General features: G+C 33.8%; 1 protein-coding gene across 1 annotated transcript in view; it reads left to right on the top strand.

The window, feature by feature from the left end:
* Positions 1 to 254: 254 nt before the first annotated feature.
* Positions 255 to 22,184, top strand: part of LOC113112280 (collagen alpha-1(XIX) chain-like) — a 66,850-nt gene continuing 44,920 nt past the window's right edge. The window contains exons 1-6 of the mRNA XM_026277698.1: positions 255 to 294; positions 6,404 to 6,439; positions 14,560 to 14,622; positions 14,738 to 14,773; positions 21,339 to 21,374; positions 21,818 to 21,862. Of these exons, the coding sequence (XP_026133483.1) occupies positions 14,563 to 14,622; positions 14,738 to 14,773; positions 21,339 to 21,374; positions 21,818 to 21,862 (177 nt within the window). The 5' untranslated portion in view covers positions 255 to 294; positions 6,404 to 6,439; positions 14,560 to 14,562. The remainder of the gene's footprint in view (positions 295 to 6,403; positions 6,440 to 14,559; positions 14,623 to 14,737; positions 14,774 to 21,338; positions 21,375 to 21,817; positions 21,863 to 22,184) is intronic.

The following is a 22,184-nucleotide window of genomic DNA, read 5'->3' as shown; positions in this document are numbered from 1 at the left end:
CTGTTTTTGATTGATGTGGCTGTGGTTTGTCACAGCTGGAAGGCAGGTGATAGACCTGGGTGGTGGAGAGAAAGGGATGCACCACACAGAGCTCTGCAATTAAGCTGTTTTCTTTCTGTTAATTAAAAGCAAATTAGTCACTGCAACAAGAGGAGCTGTCGTCTTCTAATTACCACCCAGCTTTGACAAACATGAACCTGTTGTTGAAATGGTCTGTCTTTTTTTACTTTCTTATTTTCTGTGTGGCAGGGTCGACGGGGGAAAACAGGAGAACGAGGGGCTCCAGGGCCACCGGTAAGAATTATAGTTTGTTTGTGGAGCTTTACACCAACAAGACAAAAAAGTGACCACGTATTCAGTATTGAGGGAGACCAAAAGTGAAAAAAACTGGAAGGCCTGCAGCCAATCATGAGCTTAGCGATGCAACAAGAGAAGACATTAAACTTCATCCACAATTTGTTCTGTTCAGTCAAGCTTTATTATTAGGGGACATGGGGCTAAAGGACCACCTTAAGAAAAAAATTGCCTGCAAAGATTCACTGCACTTTAAATGTATAATTGCAGAAAACTTTAATAATTTATAAATATATTTTATTTTTCAATAAATATACTGTCATTAAAAATGTTAATGTAAAAAAAGTTGACGAAAAAAAACAGAAATAAAAAAGTAAAGATTCTGAAAGTATTGAAGGAGATCCAATAATAATTGAATATATATATATATATATATATATATATATATATATATATATATATATTCTAGACATGGTGATTATCTCTAATATGGACACCCAACATAATATATGATATTAATCTGAATCTAATGTCATGTCTACAAATGGTCAGCTTTCTATTTATTATGAAGTGCACCATTAGCCCTAACAGCAGGGATGCTTTTTACCCCAAAATACCATACTTTTACATATTCTTTCATTATTTAAAAACTGTTGCTTTAATTATCTTAAACAAAACTGAATATCATAAAGAAGACCTTTGTCTCAAAATATATGCATTAATGTAAGTGATTCTCATTTGCTACTTAAATCTAAAACATTTTAAAAAACATAAAATATTAGAACAAGTAAGCACAGAATCAACTTTGCACTGCTGCGTGCAACTGCGTCAAGGTTCAGACAAAAATGGACGTGCATCTTTAAAGGTTACACCAAATACACAAAATAATGGTTTTTTTTTAGCAACATCATATGACCCCTTTAAAAATGTCTCACTTTTTTGAGGGTATTGCCTTAAAATCAAGTTTTTTTATCAATGCCTTTATAACTGCTTAGCAACGTTATTTTATAAATGAGTTAATAATGAACACTTTTAAAATCCCTGTACAAAGGTTACCTTAATGTAAAGTGTTACCATTTTATTTAATTAGTGAATAAAGTGCATTATAAAATAAATTAAAACTTTGTTTTATACCTGTTGATGTCAAATCTGGTATATTATATATTTGGTATATTAATATGATCAGACATTCTCAGGCCACATACTGTAGCATCTGTGCCCATAAAGCTTTGCAGGAATCTCTACACCTGCCATTCACAAAGATTTAAACCCTGAGTATCTGTCTATTACACATTTATTTTAGTGAGATATTTCAACTACTAGCGAGTGTAGATGTTCAGTTTTACCAAATTTGAATCCATGCTCCAGCTTTCTGCAAAATTTCTTCTAAAGATGTAAATGTAATGTTTACATGGACAAAAGTATATCAACTTTAGAAAAGTATTTGTTCCCAAAATACTATGTAAAACAGTTCATTTTAATTAAATGAAACAAGTTTTTTATTTTGAATTAGACAATAAATAAATATTATATTTAGGAAAAATAAATGTATATATTTGAATATAATTTTTGAGCTGCAAATTTCATTTATATCACTTCTACCTAATTTCGTCCCCCTGCAATTCATAGTCTTTTCAGATTTAGATATTCATCCCCTCCAGATGAGTTTTCTTGGTTTTTGCATTGGCTCAAGTAAAATCTCAATCACATGCGCTGTGTGGATCAATGTTTCAAATTACGAGTTCAAGCAGCCCAGAGGGCCATATTAAGAGCAGTCACATGCATAAGTGTTATTGAAGATCCTGATGAGACACTCAAAGGGGCCCTATAGTTTACTGCTTGATAAATAGTCATCTCATCACAGCCGTGGCATCAGTATGGAAATGTGTGTGAAGTAAAAATCACGCACACTTCAGGCTTTGAAATGTTTGTTGCATCAGAAATTTCTGGCATATTTACATTGCCTTTGGCTTGGTTGTACCCACATAGAGCTGGATAAACATTGGCAGCTTTACTGAATCTCTTATAAGTGGGAAATTAGTGATTAATACATAAATTGAATGGAAAAAAAGAAGGACATTACTTGCTCTCTTTTTTGTTCAAAAACAGTTTTACATTTTTTTGTTCAAGATTGTGTTGGTTACTTTTTTCTATGCAATTACTATAAATAGGAATTTGAGTAGTAATATGATAGCTTTGTGTATGCAACAGACTGACACTGAAGTAGTTTTTCACTACTAAACTTTACCTGTGATTGTGTTAACTACTTTAATGTATGGTGGTACATTGCTGCCACACACATATTATTTTTTCCCACTCAATTATGTTGTAATAATGAGATCTTATGTCATTTTGACAACATCTTTTTTCATAATAACGAAATGTTATGTTGTTAAAACTACATCTTTTTCCTCGTTAAAATGACGTCTTTTTGCATAATAACGAGAAGTTTTCTCATTAAAATGACATCTTTTCTTGTTAAACCAATGTAATTATCTTATTAAAATGATTTTTTTTCTCGTAATAACATATTATGTCATAAAAATGATATGTTGTTTCCCATAATAGAAGATGGTTACATTATGTGAGCAAGCTACTCAATTGTTCATGCTGCTGTCTGTATATCCAATAATTGCACTCTGGTCTTGGAATATTTATTTATTTGAATGACTTGATGTACTACTGAGAAATAAAGATAAATGACGAACTAGGGCTGGACAATATATCAAACAATATAATCATGTGCATCTCGTCAGTAAAGTCGGTTCTGTGATTAGCAGTAAATTCCTTTCTCCTTCTTTCAAATGGAGCGGCAGTTAATACACAGATGAGAAGCTACACTATATTGAGTTCATTATTGAAGATTCGCTAATGAACTGGATATAATCTAGCTTGTTAGTGAACTATCACTCTGTGTATAAATTACCGCTCCATTTGAAAGCAGGTGATGGGGATTTACCGCTGCGAGATGGGATGCACATGATCATATCGTTCGATATATTATCAAGCCCCATGACAAACGGTTTGATATACTGTATTTTCCGGACTATAAGTCACACTTTTTTTCATAGTTTGGCTGATCCTGCGACTTATAGTCAGGTGCGACTTATTTATCAAAATTAATTTGACATGAACCAAGAGAAATGAACTAAGACAAATGAACCAAGAGAAAACATTACCATCTACAGCCGCGAGAGGGCGCTCTATACTGCTCAGTGCTCCTGTAGCCTACACTGAGAACATAGAGCGCCCTCTTGCGGCTGCAGACGGTAATGTTTTCTCTTGGTTCTTGGGTCTAAATAAATGCGACTTATAGTCCAGTGCGACTTATATATATGTTTTTTTTCCTTGTCATGACGTATTTTTGGACTTGCGACTTATACTCAGGTGCGACTTATAGTCCGAAAAATATTATTATTATTATTATTATTATTCATATTTCGTTTTGTTTGAGAAACAGAAACCCTGAAATTAAGTTGTTATTTTTTGTATTTTTTGTTTGTGGGTAAATAAAAAAAAAGTTTAAGTTGTTTTAATAGCCTATTTGTTTCAAATGGGTGGGTAGCCCTGAAATGCCACTTTTCAACTCAGCCTGTCTTTACTGTTTGTCCCATCACGTAGAATAAGAGTTCATCTGATGTACTGCTCTGCTCATTAGTCACAATAATGTTTATTCAAACTGTTTGGCTGTTGCATAGGCTACCTATCTTGCAAATATATATCCAACATTGTGTAAAACTGTACTTCTCGGGTCGGCGGCGCTGACGCAATATCTTGCATTGTGATATCAGTGGAAATAAATTTTAATGTCTGCTTTATTTTGTTTACACCCACAAAATGTTACAAATTGCTTTTCTAAAATAAGGGTGCGCTTTTGCCATCTTGTGAACTTCTTTCTCAAACGCGCCTCCAAAATTAACAGAAAAGTTAGTAAAAATGATTATAGAAAGCTCGAAAGGTGTACTTCTAAATGAAACAATCAAAAACAAATATGTTGTGTTTATTTAATTCATATAAATGCAATGAGCTGTAAAGTATTTGCCATCTGAGCTCATTATCTATATTGTGCAAGCCTATTCATACAGTAGAGCCTGGAACGTACTCCAGTAGAATAAAGCTTTGGAACTCCTGGCTTCATTCAGCTAAAGATGTAATTTCTAAAAGTAGCCTAGATAATTAATTCATATAATCAGAAAAAAATGCATCAAGGCCACCTATGCATGTAAAACAAATATTAAAGCATGATCTAATTTTTTAACCAACAAAATGTTGATTTTTTTTTTACCCACAAACAAAAATAAAAAATCTACAAAATGAAATAATAATAATAGGAATGAAAATGGCTCTACGATCAACTCAAGCTTACAATGCTTTTGGGAAACGCAGCCTTGAAATGTTAGCAGATTCGATTATAAAAAAATAACTGGTTTGATCTGATCATCTGAAACCATTCATATTCTGGGTCTGAGTGGAATTATTGAATATCATTATATTGTAGACAGACTGGAGATTAATCTTAAACATGCCATTACAATAAAAACAAAAACATTAGAATACATTTTATTATCCACTTCAGCAGTGCGCAGACCCTTATTATCGCAGGACTGTGGCGAACGCAGTGCTGACAATCGCTTAGCTTGCTCACATAATTTAACCATCTTCTATAACGGGAAACGACACCATTTTTATGACAATATGCCGTTATTACGGAAAAAAAAAATATGTTGTTTTAACAAGATAATCATGTTGTTCTAATGAGAAAAGATTACGTTTTAACAAGATAATTATGATGTTTTAACGAGAAAAGATGTAGTTTTAATGACATAACATATCCGCTACGAGAAAAGATGTCGTTTTAACTAGATAATTATGTTTTTTTAACGAGGAAAGATGGCATTTTAATGACATATCTCGTTATTACAACATAATTGAGTGGTAAAAAAATGTGTGTGACAGCAATGCGTCAACGTATTAGTGAGTCTGATTTTTGAACGAATCATTTAGAGTTGTTTTGTACATTAAATCAACTGATTCATTGAAAAGATTCAAGTAAAGTCACCTTAATTTATAAAATGTGTAAAAAATACAGAATGTTCAAAAGCATCTTCTAAGTAATAAACAGGAAAGCAACAGAATTAATGACGCAAACTATATCAAATATGAGACAAATTGAAATTCTGCTCTAGAGCAGCTCTAAAAAGTCAGGACAGTGTTTGTTCAGATTTAGTTCTGTAACTGTGTAACAGAGTTATGAAACTTGATTCAGCTTTCAAGCATCTCTACAGACATTCTGTGCCAGATAAGAATAAGGGGCTCTTTTTCACACAATATATATTACACACAATATATTATATATTACACACAACATATTACTTCAGAAGATGGAAATATGGGTCATATGGACCAAATTTATAACATTTATGATATCTTTTCAACCTTTTGAACACCCCATTCATTGTAATCGAATTTCCTAAAAAAGTAAATGTTGTCTAAGTTTTCATTTTTGGTTCAAATGTTTCTTTAACGATCCACAAAGTGGCAAAATGAACTGCAAATGTTGCCTGATCTGCTCTGCATACTAACATTGACTGCCACTTTAGTTTCACACATGCTGCTGTACATTTCTGTCACATTCCATTACAGGAAAGTCATGAAATAGTGAACACAAAGTCACAAGAGTCGGGAGGGAAGTGGTTTCGAAGAGTGACATTTTTAAATGGCAGTGTCCCAATAATTTCCGTGGAATGTGCCAACCTTGCTTCTGTCCTCGGGAGCTGGCATTTACGAGTGGCCTGTCGTCAATGGTGGGGAGGAGAAGGGCCAGGAGCCCTTATCTGTCTGGATATTTAGTTGAGCTGATGTGTCTAGTGACCTTTGTCAAGGATGTTTGCAGGTGTTGGCGACAGAGGCTAATATGCAGTGAATGCTTTCCTGGTTGCAGGGTTCAGGCAGTTAAAGCTAAATTTACATTTTATTTTGCCTTTTACAAAATCAGGTTTTGGGTTTTGATTATATAAGCTTCCTTGGCCAATACATTTTAAAATGAGCTTCCAAATGCAAGTGTAATTGATTTGATTTACTCATATTGAGAATTTTTTTTTTAACACAGGGTCCACCTGGAACATGTGATGCTGAAGCTGTCAAGGTAAGATTTCTCATTTTTTTTTAATTTTTAAACATTTTGTGTATTTTTATATATATAAAAAGAGGAAACATTCATAGGTTGGTAAGTGTAAATATTGTGGCAATTTTAAAACATACACCACAATGTTTAAGAAGCCCGATCGGCCTGGCAAAGCAACATTAGCTCAACCAATGGCATTGGAGTGACGCTTTTTTTGTTGACCAATGGTAGGCAGGAAAGTGTTCAGGATGTAAAAAATGTTTCATTCTTTTTGTAGTTCTGTTTGGTGACTTTAATGCCAGTTTTAATTAGACAACTAGATGCTTTTTTTATTGACATTTATTTGTTTATTTTTTACTTTTATTGCAAGTTGAATGTTGTTTATTACCAATGGCCCTGTGCTTTAATGTGCCCTTTATTTGTTGAAATCTAAAAGAACATAGGTTTGTACCAAGCGGCAACCTCCCGCTCTTTCTTGTGAAGCCCATACGGATGTGACTTAAACTGTAATTCATCAACTGGACGCTAGAGGCTGGCTGCAAAAAGGAGTCAATCCCATAGACTCCACATGTTAAAAAAAAATTATAATAAAAAAATAAAATTTACAGCCTGGTTCTAAAAATTATTTTGGTCTATATAGCTAATTTTACCCCTCATGACAACTGTGAGGGAGGTGAATTTTTTTTATAACTCATCCTTTTAAATAATATTAAGCCTTAAAGTTCTACATAATTAAGGGTGTGGCCACTAGAGTGACAGGTGGATTGCCACTCCTGTCATGGTCGTCGAGCTAGGTGGGCATGGTTTCAGCAACCAGCTGCCACTTTGCCCATTTTCGAATTATCCAGGAGTGACGCATGGTGACGCGCTGCCAAGATGGCGATGGCCGCTTTTGGCTTCAAAAATGCTCTTTGGAAACCTATTGGTGACGTTACAGTCACAACGTCAATGTTTTTATACAGTCTACGGTTTGTAACACTTGTTTCAAGATTTTGAAGGATGCTCCAACCAGCTCCAAATCACACCTGCTTGGAAGTTTCTAGTAATCCTGAAGACCTTGATTAGCTGAATCAGGTGTGTTTGATAAGAGTTAGAGCTTAGAGCCAGGAATTGAGTTTGAGACCAATGACATACAGTAAGGGAGATATTGACAAACTCTCAACTGTAGTAGAACAACCTTTGGAACATGTAAATAAAATGTTTAGTACATTACTATACTTTTTTTTTTTTTTTTTTTTTTTACATACTGTACAGTGAAGGATGTATTGGCAAAATTTCACTGTATTATTATCGTTGGAGCATTTAAAAATATTCTGTACACTGTTACACTGTACAAAGCTTTCTCTGGTTTAAATCTGCTTCTACAATACATGTAGGCGGTTTATATATTTTTTTTTTCATGTCTATATTAAGTGGTTGCATATTGTTAAAACCAATTGTGTTATGTATATCTTTGAACAGTGGCAATGTCCATTGAAAATCAAACCTAATTCTAAGTTTACCACGCTATCATATAGACAATCTGTGTCTGTTAACGCACAGTCACAGTTAATGAGTTCTGATGTAGCCAATAAATTATTGCATGATCAATTGAATCATATTCTTACACACAATGCGGTAGCACTGGTTCCGCTGCTGGCTGTACGTAGGCTAATCCAACCACCCCGTCTCTTCCCCGGGCGGTAATGGGATTGACCAACCGCGAGCACAAAAAACAAAAAAAAATTACTAATCAGAATATTGAGTCATGTTTTGGGTTTGTTAAAATAAAAATCTTATTCGGATGCAACAACCTAAACTTGTAGAATCGAAAATTAAATGGAGAGACAATTATCCGTTTGTGAGATATAAAAATAAAACGGAAATTGAACCTTTTGAAGTCAATTTTTATCTGGTTAAGTTTGATGGTGCAAATTGAACAAAAAACTGCTAAGGGTCACATGGACCGATACAGTGTATACTGCACTAAGTAGTAAGCTAGCATCACATTCTGAACATAGACATAGATATCTGAGTAGATATCCTGTGAGGTCAGTGGAAACACATGCACCATTGTCAGTGACCTTGAAGGCTGTTTTGACACATGTGCTGTCTGTCCGTCAGTAAGGTGAGATGAAGCATTTATTCAGTGCTGTCCTCCAGAGAACAGAGAGGGAAGGACACGCTTGCATCCTACAGATTGGCTTCCCTCAGTCAAAGCTAGCTGTCTGCTCAGCATGTTAAAAAGCTGCACACACACTCACACACACATATCCTGCATCACTCCTCAGACTCCAGCCTGACAGATGGTAATTATGAACAGTGCTTTTGCAAAAGGTCTGCAATAATTCTCATGAAGCCCAGGGGTGTCAGATCTCACCAGGGGCAATGGCAGTGGATGAATATAAATTTACAGTATATAAATATATATATTAAACAGAGCAAGAGCGAGTGTTTACATGCAGCTCCTTAACTTGCCAGTTCACACTCACGGCAGACACACACAGTCGGGTCTCAGGGTAAACCGTGTGCCTGTCTGACCTTTAACCTTCTTCTCATATGTTAACCATATTAGTTACCCTGTTTGCTTACTGTTTGACTTCTGGTTACCTGTTTTTTCTGGTGAATTAATTACAAAGCATATATAGCTTATTTTTTTATTATTTTTTTAACCTGTTGTCAATTTTTCTCTTTATTGATAAACCTTGCGATTTTTGAAATGGTTTTTTTTTTTAATTATATATAAATTTATATTAAAAATACATTTATTTGGTTATGGGATAAGAAAAAACATATTAAAATCTTTATCTTATGCAGTCTTAAGTAAATTGTTCTTGTTTTGTAGATATCTATTGATATCATTTTTGTTTTATTTTTTAATATGCAACTAGTGATTTAGTAAATGATCTTTTGCTGTGCTCTTGCATACCCAGTGTTCTGGATCTGTTTTTTCTCATGCTCATGAGTTTATATCACACCAGAACTATGCTTGGATTCCTTCATTAATTAAAAAAAATTATAATTATAACCTACATTTTTCTTTTCCAGTCAGTTTGATACAACCTGTTTCAATTCCCTCCGTTTGACAAGAACAGTAATTCAAGTGAGTTAATTGTATATTTCAGATAGTGTGATGTCTGAACACTAGATTATTTTTGAGTTGTTCTGCTTTTCATGGCCAGTTTAGATCAAATTAATCTATCTTTATTTCCTCTTAGTGACGGTAATTACTGTTTCAATTTAGTCAAATGAACAAAAAGTAACCAGATGCGATGTTTATCTGATCCCAGACAAACCCACCTGACATCTAACTCGGGGCAAATGATTCAGGCTCGGGTGTGATTAAATGAATGTTCGGGGTTAAAAGCAGGTTAAGGGCTATCAGCAGTAATTTTGACGTACTTTTGACTGCCACAGAAACAAATTTCATCTCACCTGCCGGTTTTGTAAAAACAAAGAAAAACTGCATTTACAGCCATACAGTTAAATTATGGGAGTCTATGGGGCAAGTCCTTTCAGTCCTTTTCAATGCAGAAATTGCAAGCTTATTTTAAGGAAGTTTAAGTGAAAAAGTAATTGAGAAAACAGCGGCGCATTTCTGCTTTTAAACCCTCCGAAATGCCTTAGCATATAGAATTTAATTTTAACTGGAAACTGGCTGGAGTCAAAACTATTTTCTTGGTTTTAAACCTGGAGCATTAAAAAAAGCTAAACGGTTTATCAAGGAATCTGTGCTTTAATTTTGGAAGGCCTTGAAGCTGTGTATGTGTTCAAGTACAGGACATGCCATGATTCAACTGTGCTAAGGCTCGAAGGGACACAAGGACAAGGACAAACAATGTAGGCCGATTTATTGTTAATAAATATAGAATCTGAGAAGTAGTTTATGACGTAAAATGAGTCACAGTTGTATTCTCTATTTTTGTACTATTGTTCAGTTTTAAGTGTATTGTCTTAGCAACTAATGACAGCCAGCATGCCTGCATGCATTAACCAGTTAGAAAACATTGACGTCATGTCATTTTTAATGATTTGGGTTTTGTAGAGATGTGTAGTCAATACATTAGATATATTTCTATACAGTAAGGCATGCTGTGATCCTGAGACACTCAATTAAAGTGAGTTTTATGTATGAAGATGCAAACAAACCAGACCATTGTGGAGAGAAGTTTATTTTAACCCTGAGCTGTATTCAGAGATGAAAGGTGGTGCTCTGACCCTTTGGCTTTGTATTTAATGTCAGTCTGTATCATAGAGTATCAGGTCCGTCTGTCAATGTTTGACCTTCTTGTGGTCCTTTCATAGAACAAAATGCCTCGGGGTCTTTGGTATTTTTGCGGTGCTCATTAGGAAAACAAACACATCAAGAGAGCCAATCAAAAAGGCTGCTCACTTGTTTCAAAACTACTGCAGAAACACTTGTTTGTTGGTTAAATCCTTTGCACACCCCAAAGACCCTTTGCATCACACTAGACTTAAAGCATGTGAATTTTGTAATAAAAACCAACTATTCCATGTAAATATTTTTACATATTTGTAAAAAATACAAGAAAATTCTTAACATTTTAAAATCATTTTAAACTTTGAAACTTTCAAAATGTCAGTGCTTATTTAGTAAAAATACCATCAATATTACGCAAATTAAAATTATAACTATCAGTTTTGCTGTGTTTTTCACCATGACCATGATTTTTTTTTTCAAAAATACTCTCTGTGGGTAAAAATTATTAATTTATCTTTTATGCCAAAAATCATTAGGATATTAAGTAAAGATCATGTTCCATGAAGATATATAGTTAATTTCCTACCGTAAATATATCAAAAATGTATCATCATTAGTAATATGCATTGCTAGGAACTTAATTTGGACAACTTTAAAAGCAATTTTCTCAATATTTCTATTTTTATGCACCCTCAGATTCCAGATTTTCAAATAGTTGCATCTCGGCCAAATATTGTCCCATCCTAGCAATTTGTATATATGTTTAATTCTAGAGGGGTTTTGAGAACTTGCAGCTGGTTGGATTTGTCTGCACAGTTTGAAATCTCTTTATAAACGATTTTATTTTTGGCAAAATATATTACTTTTACATGAATGGTAACTGCCAGTTGTGGCATCATTTCCACCATGGAAATTATTTTTTAAGTTAAAAAATTGATTTCCAGCATGAAATGTTCGTCAAACAAAAGTTGTGATAGAAATAACATTTGTTGGACAAAAAAAAAAAAGAAGAGCAATTGTGCTTTCGAGCTCTTAGTAGAGCTATTCAGACTGTCCGTTCTGTGTGGCTTTTATTACTGATCACGAATGACCGTCTATCATCAGCTGGCCGTAAAAGACACTCTCTTCCCTCAGCGAGAACATTTCCTGTAAATCTTCATGCAGGGATTCAGGATTACACAGGAGTTTGGTGAGGGAGCTGATGCTTGACTTTTGCTTCGCTGCACCTTTGAGCTTAGACAGAAGGAGAGTGTGTATGCAGTGTTCCCATTTGCTCTTGTGATGGCAGTGTGTATGTGTGTCATCTCCACTCGTTCACACAGGCACTAGACTGTGACCGGGATCTGAGAAGAGTGAGAGGGCTGTGTAGCATCTGCATACGTTTGTCCTGACAGTGCAAAGAGACTCACACTACAAGAGTTCAGAGCGGAGTAAATGCTGCTGTTTATTAGAGAGTTGTTCATGGTCAATACACAATACACTGTAGTGTGCTTAACATACTTTTGATCTTAGTGTCCTGCTGCAGGTACATAAGTCAGAATAGAGGGATACCTACAGTACATCATAACCACTCACATTTCTAAAATAGGTTACTTTGTTTGACTGAGGACACTTTTATTTAAATTCTATCATTTGTCACCATTTATAATCACCGGTTTATCAACCTCCATTGGTCACCCCCAAGTGTATCACTCTTTCGAATCACTAGTTCATTTTAAATGACCCTGTGGAGTGGCGAATACATTTTTCAAAGTACAAATATTTAATGAAGTATTAATATGGGGCTATGAATATTGCATGTGCAATAATTATAATAACATTTGAAAAGTGCTGCATTGAATTGATTCAGCGTGCCACACAACAGGACCATTTAAATAAACTTTTATAGCGGTTTAAAATGCCCCCCCCCCCCATTGTTTATTTTAAAATGTCTTTAATCTTAAATGTTAGTTAGTTAGTTAGTTAAGATGATCCTGGATTTCTCTGATTAGATCTCAAGTTATATTAGCTGTGCCAGAAAAAAAATACTTAAAAATAGTTAAAAAAATTTATGAATTATATTTTTTATACAATAAAGTTCAAAGATATAACACTTTTTATTATTTATTTGAACTCAACACCAAAATTATTAATTAAATTAAGTTCTTATGTGCTATATAACACTCTGGACATAATGTAATTTCAATATTTCATTCAAAATTGCATCATGAAATTCGAACTTACTCAGAAAGTTGATCATAAAAATACACCAAAATTTGTATTAATTCCAAAATATTATTGTTATTTTCATGAAACACAATGAAAACATATGTCAAGTTGTCAAATACAGCTTAGAGCTTTTGATGTTTTTTTTTTTTTGAATTGCTGTAGTTCAGAGTTTCCAAGATGCAATCCAAACGGATAGCAATCTGATCACTCAGGAGGTGGTTTGGGAGGTGGCAATCACAGAGAGGAACGACACTGTATGCCTTGGCATTAGACCAAACACTGCTGTCTTTTGTGTGTGCTTTGTTGTGCTTGTAAGCAATATTATGAAAAAGAAAAAAACTGAACATCTTTGGGGGAAACGTCTTTTCCAGGTTGGGTAGGCAAATTGTATAACCTTTCCACAGAGTTCCTCTCAGGAATTTTAATGTACATACAGTGTTCAGTCAAGTCTGACACCGCTAAAGTCAGCAGAGGGATGTTTTGTGATGGTCCCTTCTCTCCTCATCACTTCCTCCAACTCTCTCATCTCATCTCATTGAGAGGATGTTTGTTTTGAAAGAAAATAGAGCATTCAATTCTAAATCCGTCATATCTTTGCATCATTTAACTATGAATCCTATGTGTTGGAGTTTCTGAAACTACAAATAAATTCCAGAGTCAGTATATAGACAGTAAATGCTCAGCGTCCGTCTGCCAGCATAAAAGATGCTCAGTTTGCATTGTCTTGACAGAGGACAGCATCTTAAAATGGACGTGAGTGAGTGAGACAGGAATTTATCTTCAGTGACAAAGTGCCATCTATCGGCCGATAAATTCCTGTCCTATCTGTGCGACATGATGTATGTACTATGGTGACTTACAGAACATTGATTTCATGTTTAGTGGCTGTAATTAAGTGGCACACCAGCATGCGTGATGTATGCAAACCCGGGCACATTTGTGTAATGGAAGTTAGATTAAATAAGGCTACAGAGACCAGTTTGACATTTAACACTTAAATATTCTAGTACACCACCACATCACATCAACACTACCAAAGAAAAATAAGTGTGAGATGTGCGGTGCTGGATGCTAGACTCCCAACATGCATCACAGCATGGATGAATAATGTTTATTACAGCCTCATTGCTTTTTCAGTGTTTGAAACAGTGTTGTTAAAATATATATATATATATATATATATATATATATATATATATATATATATATATATATATATATATATATATATATATATATATTATAAAATAAAAAATAAATCAATAATTAAATAATATATTTTTTATTTATTTTATTTTTTTATACACAAAACCAGGATAAGACATGTGTAATGATATCTTAAAACTCAGCTTTGGCACTACACATATATTATTATTATTGTATTTACATTTAAATTTAAATGTTATTTAAATGTAAAGTTTTTATTATTTTTATTATTTATTTTTATTAACATTTTATGATTTTTACTGCTTTTTTATCACGTAATTGCAGGCTTGGTGAGCATAAGAGACTTCTTTCAAAAATGTAACCACTAATAAAATAATTATAAACAATAATAAAATAAAAAAATTGAATAACATAAAATAACAATAAAATAAATACATTTTTAAATGAATCTCTTGTGCCAGTGGTTTCCCGCTTTGCCCTGTTACAGGTTATTCATCCCTAGACAATAATATCTATGTGTTCATATGTTGTAAGCATATGTGTGACTATTTATCATTTTTTCCAGGGGATGAAGGGTGACCCGGGTGTTGCAGGAAAGGATGGACTGAAGGGCGATAAAGGGGATCCTGTATGTAACATCTCAGAGCTCTGTTTGAAAATCTCATCACAGACACAGCCATCAGATTTTTGGGTGATCATTTACCTCATGATACATTCTTCTCTTCTAACATCTCACTTCACAGGGTTTGCCTGGCCTGGAGGGAGCCAGTGGAATAAAGGTGTGTAATGCATGTTTTATTTGCTAGTTCTGTGCATGTGTGCTGGGAGGAGGTGGGTCTGTTCACCTGTCTACCAGTTCTGTCTAATAAATCTTGTGTAAAAAACCTTCAGTCAGAGATTTTGATGCATACAGATATTCTGCATCACATAGTAACACACACAAGGCACTACATTTTACAGAGCGTCAATTTAAACAGAAAACTTGCAGGTCTTTGATAGACACATTTATCTTCATTTCATGAAAGACTCCACAGAGATGATTCAAGTCTAATAAATGATTCAGAGTCATTGCTGTAGGATTCATTTTAAACCTCATTTTGAATTTTGCATTTATATGCTCAAATCATAATATTGTAAAATAAAATTACAGTTAAAATAACTCTTTTCTATCATAACATATTCTAAAAAGGGAATTTTATTTATGACCACAATGCTGATTTGGTGCTTAAGAATCATATCTTGTTATTATCAATGTTGAAAGCAATTGTGCTATTTCAGAATGTTTTGAAAACTTTTTTTCAGGATTCTTTGATTAATAGAAAGCTCAAAATAACAACATTTGTTTGAAATGAAAATAGCAATGTTTATATATGTTAAATTTGTAACATTATAAATGTTTACTGTCATTTTTTGTCAACCCTGCTGAATAAAAGTGTTAATTTCCTAAAAAAATAATTGATTTGAACAGTAGCATACTTGGAAAACAGCAAATTGAGTTAATGTATATTCTGCTTATCAATTAGAATTTTGCTTATTAATACACATAGCACCTACCCACATTTCATTAGAAGGTCAACATCACCTGAATTACTTTTTTTTTAACCCTGTAGTAATCAGTGATAAAAGTTTATAACAATTATAACAATGATTACACATTTTAATCGCAATTAATCACATTATTGTCTGTGATTAATCGCAATTAATTGCATTATAATGCACAAAACGAATAATGCATTCAAAAGCAGTGTATTATGCACTTTTTTCATTTAAAAGTAGGCCCACTGCTATTTGAACAAAAGTATAATAACATTTGGTTTACAAACAGTTTAAACAAATACGGTGCATTTTACAGCAGTATTCCTTTTACATAGTAGCAGTTAACATATTTATTGTAGCCTAAATCTCAACTTATAACAGTAATGTCATTAAATTAAATTTAAAACAAGCCAATTTGTCTCTGCCAGGACATTAACGTTTTTTTAGAAAATATTGTATGGTTTGTTATAGAAAAACAAGTTATGCTCAGAGTGCAGTGCGGGTCAACACTTGATGTGCGTGTAAAGACTGGTGTGTGCGAGATTCGGGAAAATAATGAAGGTGTGCTCACACTAGGCAATCTTAACCCAAAGCCTGGTTTGTTTGACTAGTGTGTTCCCGGAGTGCAGATCTTCTGATACGTGCTGCATGATTGCATGAATATTTCTAAGCGCCAAAAGCTATAGATGTGTACAGCAAAATACTATGAGAGGAACGTATGTGTTACCGCGTCTCATATGACTCAAAATAATAAACCATCAAGTTAACAAACAATTCACTCCAATGTGTTGAGCGAAAGCACTTCTTTGCTGTCTTCATGTGCTATCGGAAACTTCCTATTTCCAACATGATTTCCAGTCATGATTACGAGCTTGTTGCATTGTTTTCTGTTAAAAATAACAGTGGAAAGTGGTTTATGAATGCTGATGCTTAGCCTAAATAATTTGATCAGGAGCATCTCCTCCTGTGACCCATGAATTACCTATATGTGTATTCAGAGCCAGTGAGCAACGGACTTTCATAATAATAAAAACTGCGTTAACACCAGTGGTGGACGAAGTACACAAATCAAGTACTTGAGTAAAAGTACAGATACGTATAGTAAAATATTACTCCAGTAAAAGTAAAAGTACTCCTTTTTCAATCTTACTCAAGTGAAAGTACAAAAGTACTCAATTTTTTATGTACTTAAGTAAAAAAGTACTGAAAGATAGATATTTGCTATTTTACATAGGCTACTTAATTTAATGTTATATTAGCACATATTTTTTTATAATCCTACTGCTCAAAATACCTGGGATTTTTTCCAAAATAACCACTATATGGAGTCAAGATATATTTTTGTTGTTGATATGGACTACACTGATGAGAGTGATGTTCACTGTGAAGCTTACACTGTGATGTACCTGAGAGAAAACAAAGTTGACCATCTGTTTTTGAAAACAGAGATGACCATCTGTTTTTCACCAGTAAGAACAAAGTATTTTAAAGTTTGTTGTACAGAACATCAAAGTTACAGTACAGACCAAAAGTTTGGACACACCTTCTCATTCAAAGAGTTTTCTTTATTTTCATGACTATGAAAATTGTCGAGTCACACTGAAGTCATCAAGGGCTATTTGATCAAGAAGGAGAGTGATGGGGTGCTGCACCAGATGACCTGGCCTCCACAGTCACCGGACCTGAACCCAATCGAGATGGTTTAGGGGTGAGCTGGACCGCAAAAGGCAAAAGGGCCAACAAGTGCTAAGCATCTCTCGTGGAACTCCTTCAAGACTGTTGGAAGACCATTTCAGGTGACTACCTCTTGAAGCTCATCAAGAGAATGTCAAGACTGTGCAAAGCAGTAATCAAAGCAAAAGGCGGCTACTTTGAAGAACCTGCAATATGACATATTTTCAGTTGTTTCAAGCTTTTTTGTTATGTAATTCCATATATAATTCCACATGTGTTAATTCATGGTTTTGATGCCTTCAGTGTGAATCTACAATTTTCTTAGTCATAAAAATAAAGAAAACTCTTTGAATGAGAAGGTGTGTCCAAACTTTTGGTCTGTACTGTAACTTTATATATGACATTATAATAAGGCCTGAAGTTAGGAAGAACATTAAGGAAACTATAATTATATTTTCATAATGATTTTTTCCTTCTCAAACCTTGTCTATGGTTTAAAAACTACCCTGGCCAAACGGGGTGCATCTCTTCCCACTTTAATAATTGCTGTAGTTACCATGTTCTGAACATCACATCCTTTCTTTTCTACCCAGATGTAATCTATATATATATATATATATATATATATATATATATATATATATATATAGGTGGTTGAATAAAAATATTTGGACATTATTTATAAAAATTACCTCAACTTAGCACCAACAAGCTTGTTAGCTAGACAGTTAGCATCAGCTAACAATATTTACTTTTTTCAGTACGGTTATGAATAAACATTCATGTCTGTCTACTCGTCTAGTTAATCCAAACAATATAGATATGTATAACGTTACTGTTGATAAACAATATAAAAACAGACGTCACATAGGACATTTTAATAAAACTGTTAACATTATGGCAGCGTTGAATTTGAACGTGCATGAGTTATTGTATTTAATCTGTCTTATTTAAAGGTTTTTTTTTTTTTTTTTACCTAAAATTGATGTGTCTGCACTCGAGCATTTCAGTGGGCTTAAATAGATCACTCTTTACAACGGATTTAGTTCCCAAACAACTGAAAATTTTGACCTAAATGTGATTTTCAGTTACAATAATTAATCCAATATTTCGACATAAATAACTTACTTTTAGCAACATCAGACGCACGCGCGTTCACAAGATCTCCCGGTTCTTACTTCTGTAGACTCGCACTAAACGGTTCATTTGAATCAGTGAGTGGTCGACTCCAGAACAGCTGCAATCGGATCATTCTAATTCATAAACGAATCGTTTGGTGCGATTTGCGATCCGATTTAAAGGTTTATTTTGAAAAGACTCAGTTAATTCATGATGCATCAGACACCGCTTCTCCGTTTCGGAGCACGTGATATATTATAGGGAGTAACGATATGTTTTATGAAATGTAGTGAAGTAAAAAGTACGATTTTATGCTTTGGAATGTAGTGAAGTAAAAGTAAAAGTTACTCAAAATAAAATTACTCAAGTAAAGTACAGATACTTGAAAAATGTACTTAAGTACAGTAACGAAGTAAAGCTACTCCGTTACTGTCCACCACTGGTTAACACGCAAGAAAATAATTGTCACCATTAATCAATTAACGTGATAATAAATCGTTTACTTGCCCAGCCCATATATATGTGTGTGTGTGTGTGTGTGTGTGTGTGTGTGTGTGTGTGTGTGTGTGTGTGCGCTCTTGTTTTTTGTGTCATATCAGGACACAACTCTGTATAATGGCATGGCTATGACACAGGTATTACAAGGAGAGGGGACATGAGGACATGTCCCCATTTTTCAAAACGCTTATAAATCATACAGGATGAGTTTTTTTGTTTTTTTTTTGAGAAAGTAAAAATGTATAAGGTTTCCTGTGAGGGTTAGGGTTAGATGTAGGGTTGGTGAAGGGCCATAGAATATACAGTTTGTACAGTATAAAAACCATTACACCTATGGGATGTCCCCACTTTTCACAAAAACAAATGTGTGTGTGTGTGTGTGTGTGTGTGTATAAATATATAAATTATTCTACATTTAATTTAAAGTCAGTGTAGTCTTCAAAAGACATTATTGAGGAGAGAATTTAGGGGGAAAATGAGAAAAAAAAAATTATTGTTTGTTTTGCATTTTATGTTCATCAAAGCTGAAGTTACAGTAACTAGCACCACCAACATCTTCTGTCATATTGAGAGTAGAGTACACTGTATCAGCTTCATCTCTGCTGACTGGATATTAATAAGAGAAACTTTGAGAGCCCAGAAGCCAAAAGCTTTTTGGTTGCACTAAATTTGCAGGTTTGGAATAGCATTCCATGTGTCAATTAAATCAAAAGGTGGAGAAGAAAGGTGCGATTTGACAGCAGGGCACAAAATCAATGATGATGCCTGCTGGGTGAAGCTCTAGCTAAATAGGAGAAGGTAGATGACTGTTGCCCCTTTAAACCAGTTTACAATGATTCATGAAGCCTGGAACACCTAACAATTTGATTTTGCCGGTTCTGAAACAGCTAATTATGATGATGGGTGAAACAAATATAAACTGGCTTTTAAGAGTTCTATTATTCTCTCATGGTTTCCTCTTTAGTTTGTGATTTGATTGTAGCCGGCTCTGAACGGAGCATGGTGTTTAGAGCTAGCTCTGTTTTAATTAAGAATGTATAATTAATGGGGGGTTTTCTGTCCAAAGAAAAAGAAAATGTTTGAACAAGTGTAACATAAATCCCATTTCAAGATTTTAATTACATTCTAGCTTATATAATGGTAAGTAGTTGTTTATCTGAGCTCAGACCAGAAATCAACTGATTTCAGTGCTTTGTGTATTTTTATATATATATATATATATATATATATATATATATATATATATATATATATATATATATATATATATATTTGCTTTTGATTGTAAAGCACCCAATTTTTCTTTCTTTCTTTTTTAATATTTAGCAGAGATAATTCTGAAACAAAATATCTTGGTTCCCACAAAAATATTAAACAGCGCAACTGTTTTCTACATTGATAATGATAAGAAATGTTTCATGAGTACAAAATCAGCATATTAGAAGGATTCCTGAATAGTCATGTGACACTGAAGACTGGAATAATGACTTCTGAAAATTCAGTTTTGCCATCACAGGAATAAATGACATTTTAAAATGCATTGAAATAAAGACAGTTATTTTAAACGGAAGAATATATATTATAATATATAATAAAAAATAATGTATGATGCCTAAAACTTAGTTTAAAATATTTATTTAATATTTAAAAATAAACTAAAAGTTTATACTCCAAGATCAATTTATCCAGTATTATGCAATATATAATTGTGCAAAGTATTGTGCCATTAGCAACATTCTAACACTAAACTAAATGTTCACAAAATGTTTCAATTCATATTCCATTTCACCTAGGATGACGTATTAATCGGAAACTCCCTGTGAAGGAAATATAAAGTTTTGGAGCAGAGCTCATATATTTTACATGCATTTATTCAGCGCAATGAATAAATGTACAAAACAGGAAAAAAATCTACAATTCATTCTCTAGACCAACTTTGTCTTGAAGTTACATCAGGCCTCCTGTTTCATCTTGATTCATGAACTTCTGTTTTACAGCACATGAAATGCTTTAGATGAATTCAGGGATACATCAACAAAATGATCTGTCTTTCACCACAGACTGAAAGCCTCCAGAATGATTGACAGGCTATTAAACCTGCTGGTAGTTAATGGGTAAATGGAAAGCTGTAAAGCAGATTCAGAATCCACCTCTGTGTGGCAGACCGTGATGCCCTCTTACTGCAGTGAAAGGCTCTTGCCGTTTTAAATGTCATAAACCCTGGATTAATGTTAATCTCTCGCATCGAGGCTGTCCAGTCAGCTAAGAACGAGACAGGAAGCTTCTGTTTCATGCTTTTGTGGAGATGTTGAGGTTATCACTGAACTGAGAACTAAGCGCATGAGAAAAGATTAAATCATAAATGATAAGGTCTTTCTAAGGATAATTCCATAAGAGCATGCAGGTCCTGGGTTCCTTCATGTACCCTGCAAATGCAAATGTCTCTCATGGTAGTTTTCTGTAACAGTATAAATTAACGACAATATTAAATAGTCTTTTTATTTTTTCTTTATTAAGGTGATGACAGCACATGGACTTAGACTTTCTGGAACTGTAAGTTTAGAGTCCATTTGAAATATATTGAAGTACTGATACATCTGAGACCATTGTTTTTTTTTTTTTCATTTAATTTACAATTACAATTAAATTTTAGCTTGAGACTGTTTATTTTTATTTTATTTTTCCAAATGCAAATCCATGATTCAAAACAAATCAGACGGAAAATGTTTTCATTTATTCCGTGTTTATTCATTTACATCATAACATTGCTTTTTGTTATTATTATGATTATCAGTATTTCATCACTTTAATACATTTGCAATGTATTTGGAAATTATTTTCACTCAGATGTGCTGTTTAAATAACATACAGTACATAGTAAACTGACTCCCTCAGTGTGCTTTTTTTTTTTTTTGTGTGTATTGTAATCATGCATTTCCTCGATGAATAATCTCCGTCCATTATTGTGTTTGTTTCCTCTTTCTATAATCCATGAGGGGGAAGGAGGTGATAAAGGCCAGAAAGGAGAGAAAGGAGACCAGGTTAGTAGCCACACATTAGCATTGTTTGTCATGCATCCACAACAGATTGTACAATCATTAAAATTTAGAATTTATGCCGAGAAGTTTTTAAAAGTCTGTTTTGGCAGCCTTGTCTTGAAATAAAAAGGAAAATATGAAAGCTGTGCTGAATCAGTACAATGGACAGTCAATCAAAATGCTCAATCTGGCTCTCTTTAATCTGTAGATGTTTTTAGAGACACAGAGGTTTTAAAAGGAAACATTTTGAAAGCACAGGCACATAAAAATATATTTTTCGACCTTGGTCTCTTGTTTTACTGTAGGTCCTCTTGAAAATGTGATT

Source organism: Carassius auratus, chromosome 13 (assembly GCF_003368295.1).
Source record: "Carassius auratus strain Wakin chromosome 13, ASM336829v1, whole genome shotgun sequence".
Taxonomy (NCBI): Eukaryota; Metazoa; Chordata; class Actinopteri; order Cypriniformes; family Cyprinidae; genus Carassius; species Carassius auratus.
Note: the sequence above shows the minus strand (reverse complement) of the source record. Positions and strands in the feature narration are given on the sequence as shown.